General features: G+C 42.5%; 1 protein-coding gene across 1 annotated transcript in view; it reads left to right on the plus strand.

The window, feature by feature from the left end:
* plxnd1 (plexin D1) overlaps nt 1–19446 on the plus strand; it is an 81930-nt gene that overhangs the window by 7651 nt on the left and 54833 nt on the right. Inside the window, exons 2-7 of the mRNA XM_054783065.1 lie at nt 763–939; nt 5152–5283; nt 6586–6686; nt 10276–10405; nt 12905–13082; nt 13811–13919. Of these exons, the coding sequence (XP_054639040.1) occupies nt 763–939; nt 5152–5283; nt 6586–6686; nt 10276–10405; nt 12905–13082; nt 13811–13919 (827 nt within the window). The remainder of the gene's footprint in view (nt 1–762; nt 940–5151; nt 5284–6585; nt 6687–10275; nt 10406–12904; nt 13083–13810; nt 13920–19446) is intronic.

The raw sequence follows: 19446 nt of genomic DNA on the forward strand, positions 1-19446 counted from the left end.
GCAGCGGGCACAGAGAGAAAAGTGTGCACAGTCTCATAGGAATGCGGCCAAATTCCAGTGTTTCATTGTAGATTTGACTGACAGATGAGAGGTGAAGAGGGGCCATCCCTTGACCATTGTGCTGTCGGGTCACAAAGCCGGTCGCCCTCCTCGCTGGCACCATCTCCCCCCCATGACCATTCCTCTCTAAGCTATCTCAGATGCCCTGCTCAAAATGCCTTATTTGTCTTTCCGTTAGTAGTACAAGTTTTCCACTCCAGAATAAAGTTAATCTTAACTTCTGATTATCATTTAAAATGCGGCCGCGACAGACGTGTGATCGTTTTTGTTGTCTGCAGTCTGAAAGCCAGCATCGAGGGAGCGCCACACACAATTTATGATAAGAGAAATAAGGCTGCCAGTATAAGGGCCTGTGGGAAACAACTCTGCAAATATCCACCCTGCTTAATTCCCTTTTTTTTACTTCAACATGTTTTAAAATATTCAGAAAATTCCCCAAAGATCCCAGTGCTCATTCTAGCATGGCACTGATGGTTTATCACTGCCTGCTTAGCATTTGACAAAAGCATACTTTGATGAGTGGTGAAGACCCTTTTAAGGCCTCTTTAACTATTGAGTGGTTCTGAAGCATGAGCGGTAACATTGTTATCGCTGTTGTTTTACATTGGACTTTCATCACTCGCCTCCTTGTTCTATTCTGCTCTGCTCACGGCGGCTCTGATGTGGACTGATATCATTCATTTGTGTGTGTGTGTGTTCTAGCTGCAGCCGGAGCAGCTGGACTGCGGTGCGGCCCACCTGCAGCATCCTCTGGCCCTGCGGAAGCCCCTGAGGGCCCTTCCTTTGTTCGAATACACCGGCCTCAGCTCAGTGTCTGTGGACAACGTGCTCAACCACACCGTTGTTTTCCTGGGAACAAGCAACGGACGACTCCGAAAGGTATGACACATAACACACGCACACAAGTGAGGAGTCAGCTTTAGGGCCACGGTGCCCGTCCAGTTCCAACGGATGGCACTGATTTTACTACATTTTATATGTAATACAGATCAGTGATCTAAATGTGTATCTCACAGTCCTTATAGTGCACATGCGCACATGAATTTGTCTGTGGGGCAGTTATTACTGAGCCCGATGAAATCTGCCTAGCAACAAGTGGCTGTGCGAATATGGGGAAAAGAATTTGAACAAGTTTCTTATTTTAGACAGCTATTGTATAGTTCTATCATGCATCTTGAATTATTTTTGTTGTCTTGCGTGAAATATGAATTTAAATCAAGCCCATACAACAGTAGACAGTCAGACAGTACTGATTTTTTTGGCAACACTACTGCACAAAGTGAACACTTTATTGCAGGGTATGGTTTATTCTACCAACAAATACCTTGGGAAACACCAAACAGTTATTTCATGAATCTTAATTTGTCATTTTACGAAGACATTTAGAACAATTGTATGCTTGTATGTATTTTGGTACACCCCAACTCATTACTGTCCAATAGTCCACTAGTTCAGTTTTTGTCTTACACCTTTGAGGATGTTGTAATGTCGTGATTGAAAAGCTCAAACAGCAGCAGATTTACACGGTGCAGCTGAGTGGCCTAATAAACCAAACGAAGGTGTCAAATGAAACTTTGAACCGCGCATCAGCAAGCAGGAATGTCTGCTTTCTTCCCGTAGCTTCTCAGTGCCACCGCCACTCGCACCACCCGACCCCTCTCTGGTCCGCTCACCCGTGACCCATCCTGGCCCATGATGCGGTCCTAATAACGGGCTGGTTAATGGCTGACACACCAGCACAAAAGCTGTTAACAAGGCGTCTTGACCACGTATGAATCACTTTCTGCTCTGTGGTGGGGATTTCTACCCACCTCCTCAGACATCTGCAGCGGGCCTGACTGGTGAAAAAAAAATTTCCAAATTACAACATTCCTTAATTCTGTCTCAAACACATTCCTAGTCACCCCTCACTGGGCTGCTTTGCCGCAAACGACTCGCAACTTTTGCAGCATGAAAAACAATCCAGCTGTGGGGTGTTTTGCCGGGGTTCTCTTAAAAGAGCAGCTTGTTTCCTTTCTGGAATGACAGCACTGCTTTAGCCACGCTTGACTATAAAGTAATTAATTTTTGGATGCACGATGCACAGCGCAGGTTGTGGAGGGTGTGAGTGGCTGGGTACATGTGTATGTTTGTGCATTTGCGTAATCGGAGGTCTGACTGTGTCTTTAGGTGTTTGACTTTGTCTCTGGGACAATGTAAGCGGTTTGGTGATTTCGCATGTTTACCCCACCGACTGTGTACCCTGTGATTACGTGCTAGTGTGTGTTTTCTCTCTCTGTGGGCCTTATCCTGGTCATTGTGTGTGTATGTGACCTTGAGCAATGAGCTCAGCGCTTTATACACTATGTAGACAAAAGTATTGAGACACCAGACAACCACCCTTTGCAAATTGCACTGTGGAAATTTGTGTCCGTTCATCCAGAAGAACATTTGTGAAGTCATCCCAAAGGTGTTTGATGGGATTGAGGGCTCCCAGGTTCCTCCACACTAAACTAATCCTTTGCGGACCTTGTTTTGTGCACTAAGGAACAGTCATGATAGAACATAAATGAACCTTCTCTAAATAGTTCCCAATAAGTTGGACTTATTGGATTGTCCAAAAGGTCTTGTGGTAAATTAAGAATCAGGGGAAACAAAGCAGCAAATAATCGCGTAAGAGATGTGTCCGTTCCCACAGGAATAGATACAGGAATTAAGATAGAGCAGGGGTCTCAAACCCGCGGCCCGCGGGCCATTTGTGGCCCGCCGGGTCATATTTTGCAGCCCGCGACTAGACATGTAGTAGTGTAAATGCTATAAAAATATTTCTTTTTGATATGATTCTACTTTATAGCATTGATCTGCTTGGGAGACATGAGATGTTGTGTTTTCTGAATGACTTTAAAATAGCTTTACTGTTTTTCAGACACCGAAACTAAAATCCTGTTTACACTTATGTTGCTAAAACATCCTCATTCTTTTTGTACCATTGCTGCTTATAGTCTGGTTAAAATATGCTGCAAAAATTCCACCCTTTTTGTATCGCTTGTCTTCATTAGGGTCACAGGTAAGCTGGAGCCTACCCCAGCTGAATGCAGCAATACAAACTATGAAATGTATTTATTTTTTTGTCACTGTATCGAGATATTATCATTATCGGGAGCCATGCATCGCGTATCATACCGTATTGTGGGGTACCCTGAGATTCCCAGCCCTATTCCTAATACTTCATGCGGCCCAGCCACAACCAGACCCTATCTTCAGAGGCCCCCAGGTAAATTGAGTTTGAGAGCCCTGAGATAGAGGAATTAAGATTCAGGGGAAACACACCAGTCTCGCCTGACAGCTGACTGTTAAATAAATGAATATAAGAGGTATACACCAGTATGATTCATCGAACCCCTTCTCAAAACTATTCTCACAAAGATGGAAGTATTAAGTTGTTCACAAGCCCTGATTGACTAAGGAGGTGTGTCTCACTACTTTTGTCAATGTAGTGTTGTACTGTTGTGTTTCCGAGTGAACATATGCGTGTATCTTGCGTGCCCGGAGGACGGGGCTGTTGCTGAGGTTAATGGTGCTGTTAGCGTGTGTAATGTGATTCTGACGGTGAGTTTGGCTCAGACTAAACACAGGGGAACAGTGGCTGAGATTAAGTTATGGCTCTTTGACTGTGTTTGAGAGAGCCCTCACTCAAGTCATTTGTAATTATATGCATTTTTTTTAATGAATGAATGAAATCACCTCTCATCATCACAGCTGACTTCCATTTCTGTCTGCTTTTATCTCACTCTCACCCCCACTATCTACACGCAAACTCACACGCACGCACACACTTCAGTTCATCGCTTCACCATGCCCACCCTCTGATGCATTTTGCGAACAAGCAGACTTTATCTTGCCTGTGCCCCACCTTCACCTGCTTTTATTTTATCTCCTCTACACAACACACACTCGGCCAGAGCAGCTGAGGACTCACTGATTTGAATGGGCTCTTTCATCCATGGGGCAGATAGACAGAGAATAGAGTCGGAGCGACCTGCCAGACCAGCAGGTGTTTTGTTCTGTGACCCTGTGCCTCATCTCTGCTCGTCACTACTTCTTCTTCTCTCTTCCCGCCTTTTTGTTCAGGTGTGTGGGCTTCTGTGTGCTCACAGTGTCACCCTAGGTCTATTTGCTTCCGGAGCTGTTTGGTGAAGACACAGAGCGGCTAGCTAGGCAGTAGAGTCGTGTGTATGTGTAACCAGGTTGGCAGTGCTAGAGAAACACTAATATTTGAAAGATGAGATAAAGTCTTTCATCCCAGGTTAAGCTTCTATCGGCTTGGATTGAACATTACCCATCATGTCTTTGAGGGTGTCACTGTTTTGCCTTCTTGGTGTTGTTTGTGTGTTCGTGGATGGGAAAGCGACACAGCCGCGATTGTCGCTGAGTGTGTTGGTCCATCAGGACGTCTCCAGTGTGAAGGAAGACCCTACAAATGGCAGAAATAAGAGCTTTCACTGTCTGTGTGACAGGAAGTCTCACTCAGCAGAGTTTGTTTTCCTCTGTGGCCCTGTTTGTGTGTGTGTGCGTGTGTGCGCCTGTGTTTGTTCGTGTGCATGACTACATGAACATGTCACCCATTTTATTGTCGTGAGCTGCAGGGAGGTCTGTGTGCTGATAAATCACTGTTGTGGAATGAGATTATGGACACCGCAACCACTGTGTAAAAATACTGTGTACATGTGCTGAAATATTCCCAAGTCAATAATAGGAATATTAATTGCAAAACAGATCTGAGAGCTTTTATTCTCATTTTCATACAGATCGGGGGGAGGGCGGTGATAAGAATAAAGACAGGTGTATCGTGTGTTTGAGCAAGGCTCACAGGGGCTTCCTGGTAAAATATTTACTTTTCTAAATGTGTGTGTAGGATGTCGAATTGAATCCTTTGGCAAGCACCATGGTAGGCTTAAATTAAAATGCTGCTGGTGAGGTGGCGCTAAAATATCAGGATATTTGCCCCACTTGTGTGGCGTGTAGCCCACTGAAAACATCTGTAATTTTGGCAGCTTTTAAAATGCATCTTAAACAAATTTTGTTAACTTGTACATATTCTCTTTTCCACAGCTGACCCTCACGCCAAACATGACTTTGGCTAATCAGTCGACACTGAAGCTACCAGCCAATGAAGCAGTCCATCACATCATGACCTTTGACCCCAACGACAGGACCTTCCTTTATCTCATGACCTCGCACCATGTAAGAGGAAGCTTTAGCTTGTTGATTCTCTCCGCTTTTGCCAATGATTAATTCCCTCTGGTTTGAACAAAAATCAGATCACCGATGACGCCTTGTTGCCACGTCTCCGTCAATGCACAGCGAAAAAAGTGCACCATTGTCCCTTTAGTAAAGGATTCTAACTTTCTTTCAACACTGAAATTAGATATTTAGATCCTTCCTCTGTCCTAAACTATCTACATCAAGAATCGTCATAAAATCAACAAAATAACACATTGAATTATTATGAAAAAGATTAATCAAAAAGCTCTTTGTGAAGAAATTGGATGCGCTGCTTGAGAATCAATAAACTAGCTTGTAGTAAAGGTCTGCAAGTGTGGCACAGTGAGCCTCTCAGAGAATATAATAATGGGACCTCCTCTGCTCCCTGAAAAACAATTTCTGCAACATATATTGGAGCTTTCTACTTAGCCAAAAAGCAATTTATTTTGCCTTTGAAGTAACTGAAGTTAGTTTAGCAAGTTAGAAAATGTTGGAAACATTTTTCTTTATTTTTCTGAAGCTGAAGTCCCTTGAAGTCTTTTGGCGCCTCTCAGGGGAGGCTTGCCTCACTCTTTGATAACCCCTGGATTATATCATTTTATTGGGTCAACTCAATAAAATCCAATCTCTTTTTGAGCATCTCTATGTGGAGTTTGCATGTTCTTGCATGGGTTTTCTCCAGGTAATTTGGCTTCCTCCCGCATCCCAAAAACATGCATTTTAGATTAATTTGTTCCCCGACCAATGTGTTTGTACCTGTAATTGACTGTTGACCAGTCCAGGGTGTACCCCAAATCATCCAAAGTCAGCTGTGAGCCGAATGAAGGCAAGCGGTATAAAAAAAAATGGATGGATCAATGGATGATTTAGGCGTACAGTGCTTTAATTGGATATGGTGCTCTAAAAGGTCTTGCTTTCACACGCCTTATAAGGATACGAGTAGCTAGTCTACTTAAGGTCCAATATTTAGTCCTATATTGAGAGACGGAAATGATTTTCTCTTATATGCAAATACACTTTGTGGTAACATCATTGTGTTTTCAGATGTTTACAGTCTCTGGTGTAAAAAACTCTGTCCTGTGCTTATTTTATCATCTCAGAATGCAAATTATGCATTTTTCTTCCTCACAATTTTCCCAGAGGCCAAGCAAACATATTTTAATTTATATGTAAACAAGAGGGGGGGGGGAGTCAGATATCCTTCAACAAAAGATGAAATTAGTGACCACAACAACTGTTGACTGCTTTGAAGTTTGGTACGAGTGTCTTATGCTTGAGCAGATGCTGAGGGTGAAAGTGGCCGAATGTGACCAGTGGACGAGCTGCGGGGACTGTTTGGGAGCAGGTGACGCCCACTGTGGCTGGTGCACCCTGGAGAATAGGTAAGGGACAACACACACATACCATACACCAGGGGTTACCAACGTGGTGCCCGCGGGCACCAGGTAGCCCTCCCACGACCACATGAGGTGCCCGCAAGCCTGCTTTTCATTCAGGTTTTCAGTTAATAATGTGAGAACACTAGAAGGAAATGTATTCTGAAACATAAAATGTGAGTTGTGGACACCAGCATTTTGTGAATGTTTTGGTAAAACAAGCATATTTGATCTGTTTGGGTTGAAATAAGGTATGAAAATCATTTCTACAAAAATGAGTAGCTCGTGGCCATTTTCATTTCCTAAAAGTAGCTGTCACAAGAAAAAACGTTGGTGACCCCTGGTATACACCCTGCAGCCACTGCAAAGTGATCACTGATAAAGTGTAATTTCTTACTATTAAATTATCTTATAATTATGTTAAAATAATAACGGTTGTTTAATAATGGTGTATAATGGTGACCTCTCCCGGCAAAGACTTTGTAGCCCATCATTGTTGTGAAAATTGTCATGTTTTGCGGTCAGTGAGTGTTCAATAAAAGTCATAATAAAGTGTAAGGTTGTTTTTGGCAGAATGGCAGATTGGCAGATTGTTTTGGGGGGTTGGAGAATAACCAGAATGGGGGTGGGGAGTGATGGCAGGGCGTCACTGTGTGGAACACTCCCTTGGTTCTTTGCTAGTTTGGCTGCAAAGTGCCAGGCTGGGAGGCTGTTTACTGGGGCTGAGCGAGATGTGCGCTGTGATTAACATGGCTCTGTAAGGACGAGCTCTCTGGCGCTATGTTCTCTGGCTCTCGGGGAGAATATTGTTTGTCTGTTTGAGTGTGTGTGTGTGAGAGCTTGAGAGAGTGAGAGAGTTACTGGTGATTAAAGTGAATCAGATGAGATAGTGAATTTTCTGATGAGTTGTGAAGCAGCTCTTAGATGCTCTGGCACTGCCATGGGCCATTCAGAGCTGCAGGAGTGGAACTGATGAAGAGCTGTGTGCGTGTGTGCGTGTGCGTGCGTGCGTGCGTGCGTGTGTGTGTGTATGTGCGTGGTCAAACTGTCTCGCTGTCATCTCCATGTCTGCTGTCCTTATTTATCTATCTGTCCTTTCTTTATCCCATTCCCTCTTCTTGCTTCACTGCATTGTTTTCACCCATGTGATTCTCTTTCTTCTCTTTTCCTCTCCTCTCTTTTCGGCATTCATATTTTCCAGTAGCTTGAAGAATTTAGTTATCCCTCACTCAGCCGCCATCTCTGTCCCTGTAGACCTCGTCTGCTCCTCCCCTTGTGCCCTTGTCCCCCTCTCCCTCCCTCTACAAAGGAGCGTTGATTGTGCCGATGGTGGTGGGAGGGAGCGCGCACACTGGCTCTTTTGACAAGGAAATGTCAAAGTATGTAAGCCTGTGTGTCTGTCTCTGGGAGTGTGTGGCTGTCTAGGCACTGATGTCATGAGCGTGTCTTTTGATGTACTTCCCGGCCAGTCATGTTGGCCTCTGGGGCGGCGTTTGAAGTGACGGGGACTCCTCAGTCACCTCACTGTCTTTCTACGGACACCGAGGAGCATTAAGCAACAATCTCCCAAATATTGGAAGCTGCCACTGTCTCTGTGGAGGTCTATTAGATTTTATGCATGACTCTGACATCTCTCAGCATGTCGCCATGCAGTGCAAGCACAAGAACACGGAGTTGGTATTGTTGTCTGGAAAGGGAGCGATTCTCCCCCTGAGATAAAGCTCAGTCCTTGATCACATGTTTCATGCTGTAGCGCTTTTAATCTGCCGCACGTCACAAGAAGGCACTTAAATATCTTTATTTGAATCAAATCATGCGTCATGTGCAGTCTTTGCTATTCATAAATTACCGTCCTTATCACTGGCTTTGCGTGTGTGTGTGTGTGTGTGTGTGTGTGTGTGTGTGTGTGTGTGTGTGTGCGTGTGGGTATGTGTACGAGCTCATATGTTCTCCTGCTGTTTAGCAGTCTCAGTCACTTCCCACCTTGTCCGACACACACACACACACAATCACGAGGTGATGAGTTTTGTCGGGTCATATTTTAGCCGCATATGTTAACTCTGTTTATTTTAAGTCGCTGTTTGAAATGCAAGCCTTAGGATTTGGTGTTTGTGTCTGCTGGGTGCTCCTTGTATGTTTATTCACTATTTTGATCTTTTAGAGGAAGAACCGATCCTTGACGAAATTCGAATAATTTTGCAGGTTCACAAGTCTCCATATTTGTGGACGTTCTGCCTGCTGTTGCTGAATGTTTTGTTCAGTCGTGCATTCTTACAGATAAAGCAGACTGTTTTCTTCATCATGTGTTCTCAAATGAAAACAGGGGAGACAATGTTTGCTTTTCACCCTCCAATGGGAGTTGTTTTTCCTCCCTGATTTGAACATAAAAAGAAGATAAACCTGAAAATGTGTGTGCAATGTGTTTGTGCAGTGGTCTTTAAATAAAAATAGGACCCACTGCTGAAACGTACTTTTACACTCTGATACAACTTCAAAAATAGGGAAATACTCAATCCAAGAAATGCATGAAGTCAAGGAAATAGATGATGATGATGATAGAAGCAGTCATGAGTTGACTGCAGTTGAAAGGGGTTACATTGTAATAGACTGTCTGTTCTAGTGTGACTGTTGAGTTTGCGAAAACTGCAACTGAATTTATGAGAATATTCATGCTGAGGGGATTTTTTGTGGCTTTCAGAGCCACTTAGTGCTATTTTTAGCACAGACGCTGACCTCATGGCCATTCTCAGCCCCTCAATTCCAATGGGACAGAGAATCTTGACATTCATTTTCTTCAGACACAAACACTAAAGCAGGCACACACACACTTTAAAACAACTATGAAAGTGGGAGGGGGAAGTGGGATGTGCCACTCTCGTTATGTGGTGTGTTAGGATGCAGCTAAATGGGGCCTCTTTGGTCTCCTCCATCTGAGGTCACTTTGTCCTGCAGTTGTGCTCTGCAGATGAACTGAGCCCAGTGCCAGCAGCCACTGAAGTTCATTAGTGAAGCACAAGTCAAAGTATTGGCCTGTCTTGCTTGATGAATGTCTTGTCTCTTCTGTCCAAGGGATTCATTAATGCTCGCAGACTACACACACAACCATAGATGCCCACATATGCTTTAAGAGTGTGTAGTTGTCTTGTGCTTCAATACTAGCAAGCAGTCTGTGATGGTAGTGCCCCTGGGATGGGTTACCATAGCGATACGTGTGACCTGGAGTCAAGGCTGTTGTGGTGCGCCACACAAGCTGACAGGTAAGGTGCGAGTGTCACTGGAGCACCTTATAAATTTATGGCAGGCAGAGCATTAAAAACCCAGCAGTTTGAATTTGTCAAGCCGCTGACGTCTGATAGCTGACTCCATCTCAATTACAAGCTACTGACATATAGCGATGATGATGAAGCTTTGAAATAGGACGTGCTGATGAAACCACTTACGCAACAGTGCGCTGTGCAGGCCAGCGAGAAAATGTGCCTTTGGTCATATTATTTTGAGCAAAAAATCTTGTTCTGTAATCTGATCTGAACAAGCATGTGGGGATGTTATTAAGACTGAGCCCAGATGAACGGATCACTTTCCCTGTTTTGTCCAGGTGTACCATCCAGAAGGAGTGTGCCCCGGGGGTGTTGGCACGCTCCTGGATCACCATCGGTGAAGGCCCCCAGCAGTGTCCCTCCATGACCCTGACACCCTCTGAGATCAGCATTTCTGCAGACATCAAGGTACATGTCACCGACTTCATATTCCACAAATAGATGTATGACTATTGTTGCTGATCAAGCTATGATTGTAATGGCAACATGCTATTTGAGCTTGTGTGAGGGCACCTTTACAATCTAACACCTGACTTTGCTAAGGTCAAATACTCATAGTCTATATTAATAATCATGTAAGTTAAAGTCACTGCTAATATTGCACTCTGCTCAGTTTATGTCCTACAACACAATAATACAAAGCGTGCTATCTGTATAATTCAGTGGTAGGCAACCAGCGGCTCCGGAGCCGCATGCGGCTTGTCAGCCTCCTTTCTGCGGTTCCCACACCGAGCTCTGTGACTTTTTTTTTAACACCGAAGCAGAGGCGAAGAGCGCAGACCTTTGCCAAGCGCGATGGTTCCCCCCATATTGTGATTTAGACCATAAATATTAGTCCTACATTTATTTTATCTACATATTTTGATTCCTTGACGTTTTTCTTCTGGGTCTAGCTCCATAGCTTTTGAAGATGCAACAAATCCGTTGGCACACTCCAGATTTCACAGCCAGAGTCTTGGCTACGTATATACAAGTATAATGGTGTTTGTTGCATGTTTATAGCTTCATTTGTTGTCTTCCTATGATGAAAATTCCAGAGGTCCCCTATTCTTTCCTATTCTGGATCATGGTATCCGTAATTATTCCATTATCTGGATCAGTCTTTGATAGTTTGTAGAAATTGTTGGAAACTTGTCTTGTAATTTTTTTCCAAGTGCTCTGACCATTTTTTGTGGAGTGCTGAATATTTCATGGTCATATCTCGCAATGTTAAAGAATGCTTTAAAAAATTCCTGGATCCAGACGGTGATCCGGATCACCCCCAAAATTTGATCATTTCTTCCATATCCCATATCCGACAACACCTGAAAATGTCATCCAAATCCATTCAGAACTTTTCAAGTTATTTTGAACACAAACAAACAGATAAACTCCAGCAAAAACATAACCTCCTTGGCGAAGGTAAATGTTCGACTCACCGCTAGTCTGTGACTGCATCTGCACTGCATTCTGACTGCTGATTGGATGAGCGAGGTCAGGGGGAAGGGGTCAGTCTGTTCAGCCAGTGAAACACTAAAAAGACGTCTCGACAGTGTGCTACCCCCGCGGTAAGCTATTGATAGCCATGGATACATCCCTAAATAGAAAAATATCGAAAGAAGATAGACAGTTTAATTCTGAATTGGATGGATGGATTTTGCCTTTGCTGCCAACGACGCTGGCTGACCCACCCGTGTGCTTGATATGTGGCGAGAAATTACATGAAATTACATATAAATGTCACAGAGAGAAAAGAACCCGCGTGAACAATCCATTGATTGGTCGCTCAAATCCATTTAGCTGTTGCGGCTTGAGGCTCTCGTCAGACTATAATGTTGGCACACGTGTTAATGGTAACACCTGTTCTTTACGTTATACACTATAAAAAGTCACAACTTGCGTGACATGCACACATCCATATTTAACATAATACACTCTCTTAAAACTGTAATGGTGACGAAACATATCGAGACTTAATCAAGTCTTTTCATGAAAATAAATGAATCTGAGTAATATGCAGATTTTCATCTACAAATGATATGCAAGTGATCATGAAATGAAGTGAACCACATGTGCAGACACAAATCCGTACTGAAAATAAATCTGAAATAAAAGGCGAGCAAACTGATGTTGTTTTACACCTTTAGGGATAGATCCTTCCTATGCTTCATGTTGTGTATAGATTGGGAGATGAGAACAAATAGAAACAGTGACACACACCCTAGTTTGATTTTAATGCAACCTGGCAGCTTGGGTGCGTGCCAGTTGTTTCTTATTGGTATTGCAGCAGTGTACCTGAAGCATAATAACAATGTGACAATTAGTTCAGTGAGACTTTGGACCGGTGGAATACATTTGACCCTTAATTACAGCCCATAATTAGACGAGCCCGAAAGTTGACGGGTCGTTAATTGGTTCATTACATGTGGATTAGCCTGTTATGTGGGTCAGTTGAGACGGGCTGTACTATTCTACCAGCTGTCCGACACACAGTAACCCCTTTGGAGCCAGAGGAAGTCCAGCTCAAGGTTGTCCCCCCCAAACAGGAAGCAGCAGGCAGGAAGTTAGGGCCTCGGCCTGCAGGAAATGATCAATGCCACTGAACAATAGAGGAGATTTTTAAGACACGTTAGCGCGTTTGCGGTCACTTCTATTCATATCTGTTCAGCCGTGGAATCTTTCGTCTCACACTTCCTCCAGTCTTTTTTTTTCTCACACTGAAATCATCCAGCTGAAATACAAGCATGTCAGTGAGGTGTTATGTTTTTCTTTATATATGTATATGTCATATTTCATCACATTTAGACAGGAATCTACCACATTGCCTTCTGTTTCTTAATTGCTTTCAAGTTCCTGATAAACTCTTGGATCAACTTTTGGGAAGGTTACCACTCAAACACATGTAAAAAGTTTCTGTTTCTGTCACAGAATGTCGGTATTCTAATAAATGGCAGTGTTCCTGATCTGGTTGGCTCCCGGGTCCAGTGTGAATATGGCCCGGGTTTGTCTACGGATGCTACCCTGCACCTGGACCATGGTCCTGCTCAAATCCAGACTTGTCCCCTGCTCTCTTGGGAAAACTACCAGCCAATCCGCCCAGGCACAGGTGAGGCAGACTTTTTTTTGTCTGTCTGTGTGCCAACGCCTCCAGCCATTACTGTCCTCAATACAGTTACAGTTACATGAGTTTGTTTTTTGTTTTTTTAGATTGTTGATTTGGATAACAAGTGTGTTCTATCTGAACACACATTCATTGGCAAATGAAATTAAGTCAACTTAAAAGCTCACATATTGAAATGAGCTGTTAATCTGTAAATTGTGTTGTATGTTCTTTCCGTTTTAGCAATTATATGACTTAACTTTTAATTGAAGCATCTTTCAATACCATATACCGTAAGTTCACTGTTGAGTCATAACATAAACTGTGCTGTATCTGTATCGTTCTGCGAAATCAATGCCCAAACAAAGCACTCTACGTCTTGTTAACTCACTGTCCGTGCATTTTTTATTGAGTCTGACTGCTAAATAACCCGCCATGGGGCCAAAGAAAGTTGCTAGTGCCAGCACTTTGATAAAGGAGGTATCTATTTGTCATTTATAATTATGGCCATTGTTGCCTGTAATATTGGCCTGCACTATGTGGAGAGCACAATAAACACCCTAAAAAGTGATCTTTTTGACTCTGCCATTGTTTTTCCTCACTGTTCTGAATGGCTTGCAGTAGAACCCCGTGACACTGGGTTTGAGTGGTTTTGAGACTGGATTTTCTAATTTGTGTCCTGAAACTATGTGTAATGTTTCCAACATGCTGTATTCTGCCTTTTGTTTTGGCAGATCATCTGGCTGTTTCTGTGGCAATAAAAGTGAACGGTACATCAGTGGTGTCTGGGAGCTTCATCATCTATGACTGTGAGAGGACTGGAGCAATAAACCCCAAAACCTCGTGAGTCACACCTCTATTGTCTCCCCCTGTACTGTGAAGCCAATTTCTACATGGGAATATCACTACTGTCTCTCACTCACCACACCTCATATAATATTGAAGGTCCACAAATATAGAATCAGCAGCAATGGTCTAATGCTTGAGGTGACTTTGTGCCTGACGTGGCTTACAGTAGGCCTAGTAGTGTTCCTAGTAGTTCAATGTTGGACAGACAACACATGCATGTAGCTCACTTTAAGATTTATAACATCCAGATACAGAATTTCCTAACTCAACAACATAAAAGGTTGGTATCATTTTCATCCAAATAAAATAGGGGCTTGTGCATTTTTTTCTTTTGGTCCGTTCACCCGAAATACTTGGTTCTTCTAATGCTGCTTTACTTTACCTTATGTAGTTTTTTTTTACTTGTACTACACTGTGTTAGTATCAGGTTCACATTGCGTGCATATTTTGCAGTGTACAGTTGCAACAGTTGCTCAAAATTATTGAACCCACATTGTAAACTGTATCAATTTGAAGTTTATAAACTGGCCGTAGTTTGCCATAAACCAACAAAAGAAAAGTAATTTAAATAGCTCAACTCATCTAATACTGCAAATTGTCCCAAATTTTAAAATTGACCATCACTGAATTAAATTCCAATGTGGTTTAATCAATTTCAAATGCAAATGTATGTCAAAATAGCAGAAAGAAATACAATATATGTTATATTTTGATTTGAAAATACTTTTATATATTCTTTCTATCTGCTGGGTGCATATTTACTAGATATATAAAACTAGTTTCACTCATTATAGTTAAGATAGTAAAACCACAACAATGTTTAGAGGCACACAGCCAACATTCTTTAGTTGGCCAATGCTGAGTTGTTGTTACACTTTTAGATTTTTTTGGTGAAAACGCTGTGATTACAAGCCTGCACAGAGAGAGTTTATCCACATTTAGGGCATATTTGTGACAGCTCCAGATTACACGGAGCGGAGCGGATATGGATATGAATAAATGTTTGTTACGGCTCTCTCTCTCTCTCTTTTAAACCTTCAAATCAAATGTTACCCCAAGATTCTTTGTCTTGAAAACACATCATGTTATAGAAGCCAGACACGCTTACAGCACTGAACTTTACATTTAAAGATCATGCATCCAGTCGACTACTTGATTTGCAAAAATAAACCCTCCTAAATGGGTCTTGAATACCAATAAACTAAGATTAGCATCATCTGCTAATGGAGGCTGTCGACTTGCAGCCTCACATAAATGTCATCCTGGCATTGTAGTGCACATGCTGTGGCGCTGCACAACTCAACAGCAAAGCTTCTGTGTGCCTTAAAGGCCTTTCCACTTTGTCCCCAGCACCCTTCTTCTTCCCCTGCTTACTATTTCAGCCTCAGTGGGTAAATAGTACTGTCACGTTCCCTTGCACGGCTTATTTTATATTTGGCCCGCTCTAGGTTTCCCGGCGCAGGATCAAACGTGCGATTAATATGCTGTAACGCTAAGCCAAAGGAAATTGGATATGTATGTCTGGCCGGTCATACTGATGTTTGTTTTTGTGAAGGACTGAGCCTCGTAGGGCCTGGTCACAAAGAGGGTTTTCTCATATCTGGAGGCAATCCAGCTGGCTTCCGCCCGCATGTTGGACCATGTCAGAGGATCCACTTTATCTGATGGGCAGATTTGAGGCTCAGAGGGGCATCAGCGTGTGTGTCTTTGACTGAAGCCGTCAGATTGGAACCACTTGGGCGCGTGGCTTTTCTTTGCTTTGTGTAAATGGTGTGAAGGTGTGAACGCAGCAGTCACAGGTGGATGTGAGCGAGACTTCACCCAATTTGTGCGCACAAGCCGCCATGCACAGTGAGGCCCGGGAGTGTGAAATTAGATGACGGTTTGCCGAAGGTGATAATGAGCCAAGTGCCACTCTCACAGGATGAGCATTGGGTTGCAAAGTGTCGAGCTGCTGTATTCGATCTGATTTTAATCACTTCAAGCTGTTTTTTTTAATAATCCCTAAAGAGAATCTCATGACCCACTTCTACTCAATGAGGCCTGAATGTGCGCTTTCTTTGTGTGACCATCACTCTGGTTTTAATAAATGTTCTTGATTTAAATTCCACATCTACATGCGTCAGACATTAATGCAAATAATGTTAATGCAAATCTGCCACACAGGAAGTATCACGGTTCAAAGTGACTGCATTATTACAATGCAAATCCTATCTTCCGACTTTAGTTTGTGATTTCATTAAAAGAGCACCACCTGATCATTGAGGCTTAATGAACTCTTTACCGTGTTTTATTTACTTATATCACATTTAAATTGCAATACAATTAAACTCAGACTGGAAACAGATAAGTGCCAAGCAAGCAACTCAATCTAAAAAGGCAATCTTTACCAAAAAGCCACATCCTAAAGCCACAGCCACATACCCTAATGACGTTTGTGGCTCTGAGAAGAGCCTTTAAAAGAAATGTGCGAAATGAGTGTTTAAAACAGAAAGCATGTGGTACACACTTTGATGATTTCTGTGTTTACCAGTGTTGAGAGTAACAGCGTTACAAATGCTGTTATCATTTTCCAGTAACAGGTAATCCATTGAATTAATGATTTGAAACGGCACAACACATTTACCGTTATCGACAGTGAAATATGGAGCGTTATTATGCACCGCTATAGCACAGGACAGGACAGCTGCAAATAACAGATGTTTTTTTCTGATTGTCCTTCTTTGAGTTGACGGTGTAGGGGGTGACGGACACTTAAGTAATGATGATTGGTTAAAGGCAGAGTGCAATTTCATGGTAAGCCAATCATTGTGAGAGTTCAGGTAGGTGGGCGGTGTTGCTACAAACCTCAATGCGCTCACACAAGTGAGCACAATAGCGAGTCCGAAGTGGTCTGTTGAGTTACAACTGGTGTTTTCAGAATGAATGTCATTGATATTAAAGGCAAAAACATACATATGAAGTGTTCTTTAAGTCCCAGAGCAAAGTGTTTGTCCGCATCCGTGAACAACGGACGGCACACACCGTCCGTTGTGCAACTGACCAGTGAATCTGAATTCTTTTACATATTCTAGGGGTTTTCAAAAAAACAAAGAAATAATTATTTTCCCTACTACAGTACAGGTCCAAAGTTTGGACACACCTTCTCATTTAATGAGTTTTCTTTATTTTCATGACTATTTACATTGTAGATTCTCAAAACTATGAATGAACACGTGTTATGTAATTATGTACTCAGCAACAAAGTGTGAAATAACTCTAAATATGTCCTATTTTAGACATATATTTTATATTTTATCGTTTTTTTTGATAGCGCTGCTAACTCTTGGTGTTCTGTCATTGAGCTTAATGAGGTATCTATCCATCCACTTATCTTCATTATGGTTGCAGGGGTATGCTGGAGCCTATCCCAGCTGACTTTAGGAGAGAGGCGGGGTACACCCTATACGTGGATATATGTGCAGGCCACATATAAACAAACAATCATTCACGCTCACATTCACACCTATGAACAATTTAGAGTTACCAATTACCTAAAATGTATGTTTTTGGAATTTGGGAGTACCCGTAGAAATGCACGCACGGGGAGAACATGCAAACCCCACGCAGACATGCCCAAACACAGATTCGAACCTAGGACTTCCCGATCTCCTGACTGTGTGGCCAACATGCTAACCACTCGGCTCTTAATGAGGTAGCCACCTGAAATGGTTTTAACTTCACAGGTGTGCCTTACTTACAGGGTTACTTGGTGGAATTCCTTGCCTTATTAATTGGGGTTTGGGACCATGGGGCTGTATTGTGTGTGTCCAGACGTTTGGCCTATACTGTATCTAATTACATTTATGAAGGATTAATTCTGTTACTAATTAAATTACTTTTTTGGGAAAGTAACTACTAACCATAACTGTGGTAATTACATTATTAAAGTCATTTGCCCAACATTGGCATTTAGTTACTAGATTGTCATTATAGTGTGTGCATGCATTATGGTGTGTGTGTTGGACCTCACATTATGGGCCACTTGTAAGTCACATGTCGTTGTAAAAGACATTAATGCCAATTTTTGAACATTTTCACCATCAAGATTACTTAAATGAATGAAACTCCTCATGTGTATCGTTCTGTGCGCATAAAAGTGTAAATGTGTGTGTTCAAAGAGTTCTCTCCGAGGCTGTTCAAAGTGGTCTTTAGGCTAAGTCTTAATGGTAACCAGACCCCAGCATTCCACTCACACCAACCAGCCCAGTAGGACAATCACCTAACCTGCCCTCCCACTCTCTTTATATTTCTCAGCTAAACACACACTCTCCCTTAAACAAACATGTTCCTTGTTTTGCTTCTGGGTCTGCGTCTCAGGTTTTGGCACCTCTTTATTTTTTCCCCTTTTCTTGTCTTGCTCCAGCCGCACGCTCCCCCGTCTCAGCCACTCTTTGTCCCCGTGAAACTGAACTTTTCTCCCAGACATATTTCTCTCTGACAAAGACATGATTGAAGATGTGTGTTTAACCACAGTGTCCACTGAGAGGCCCTGAGAGTGCAGGCCTGCTTGTGTATGTAGTGTGTGTGTGTGTGTGTGTGTGTGTGTGTGTTGATGGTCATTATGACTACAGGGGAGCAGCATCACAAGGGTGGTTATCAGTGTTGGACAAAAGTGAGTGAGTGAAAATCTGTATGTGTATGTCATGTAAAGTAACAGTGAACATTTTTGACATCTTTTGTCATGCTCTCTAATGTGAAGGTATGTCCAAACCTTTGACTACTATCCTATGTGTGTGTGCTAGAGTATATTGTAGGTGTTATAGTATGACGTAAAGGGAGTCAGTGAAAACACAAAAGCTGCAGCTGATAAGAGCCTTGAGGAGCCTGTCTGCTTCTAATCAGTTCACACACAATCACACACACACACAGACATTTTTCGATTACATTTTGTCAGTCAACCCCCAACACACACAGGCACACACACCTCAGTCCTTCCAATCTAAAACCTTATGAGAGTGTTGGTATTACTGGAGGCGCTATCATTCCTGGTGTGGGACATCTGTCTCTTCCCAGAGGCAAAACAGTCACTCACACACATTGTACTGTGTGGGTGTCCCACAGCAGGTAGTAAGACACACACCCGTCAGAAACAGCACAACACAAAACAGTGGAAGTTTCCTTCCATTTAAGGTGATGACAGGAAATCTGTACATATCAGGGAACAGACTACTACATTTACATCATAACTGCAAGGAAATGATGATTCACAGTTTCACACACAGACATTAAACAGATAACAGCTAAGCCCATTTGAACTCTGTTGCTCACCAAAAAAGCAGCACCTACCGTATGCATGTAATATGCATGGATATGCTGAAATTATGTTTACTTTTTAATATTAATATTACTATTATTAAACCACCCCCATCCATAAACATACATAAACACGCTGTATATCGGATGTGTATTTTTTAAATAATTAATAGTAATTACTAGGGATGGCTGATGTTGGCTTTTTTGCCGATAACCAATATGCCGA

This window comes from Dunckerocampus dactyliophorus, chromosome 1 (assembly GCF_027744805.1).
Source record: "Dunckerocampus dactyliophorus isolate RoL2022-P2 chromosome 1, RoL_Ddac_1.1, whole genome shotgun sequence".
NCBI lineage: Eukaryota > Metazoa > Chordata > Actinopteri > Syngnathiformes > Syngnathidae > Dunckerocampus > Dunckerocampus dactyliophorus.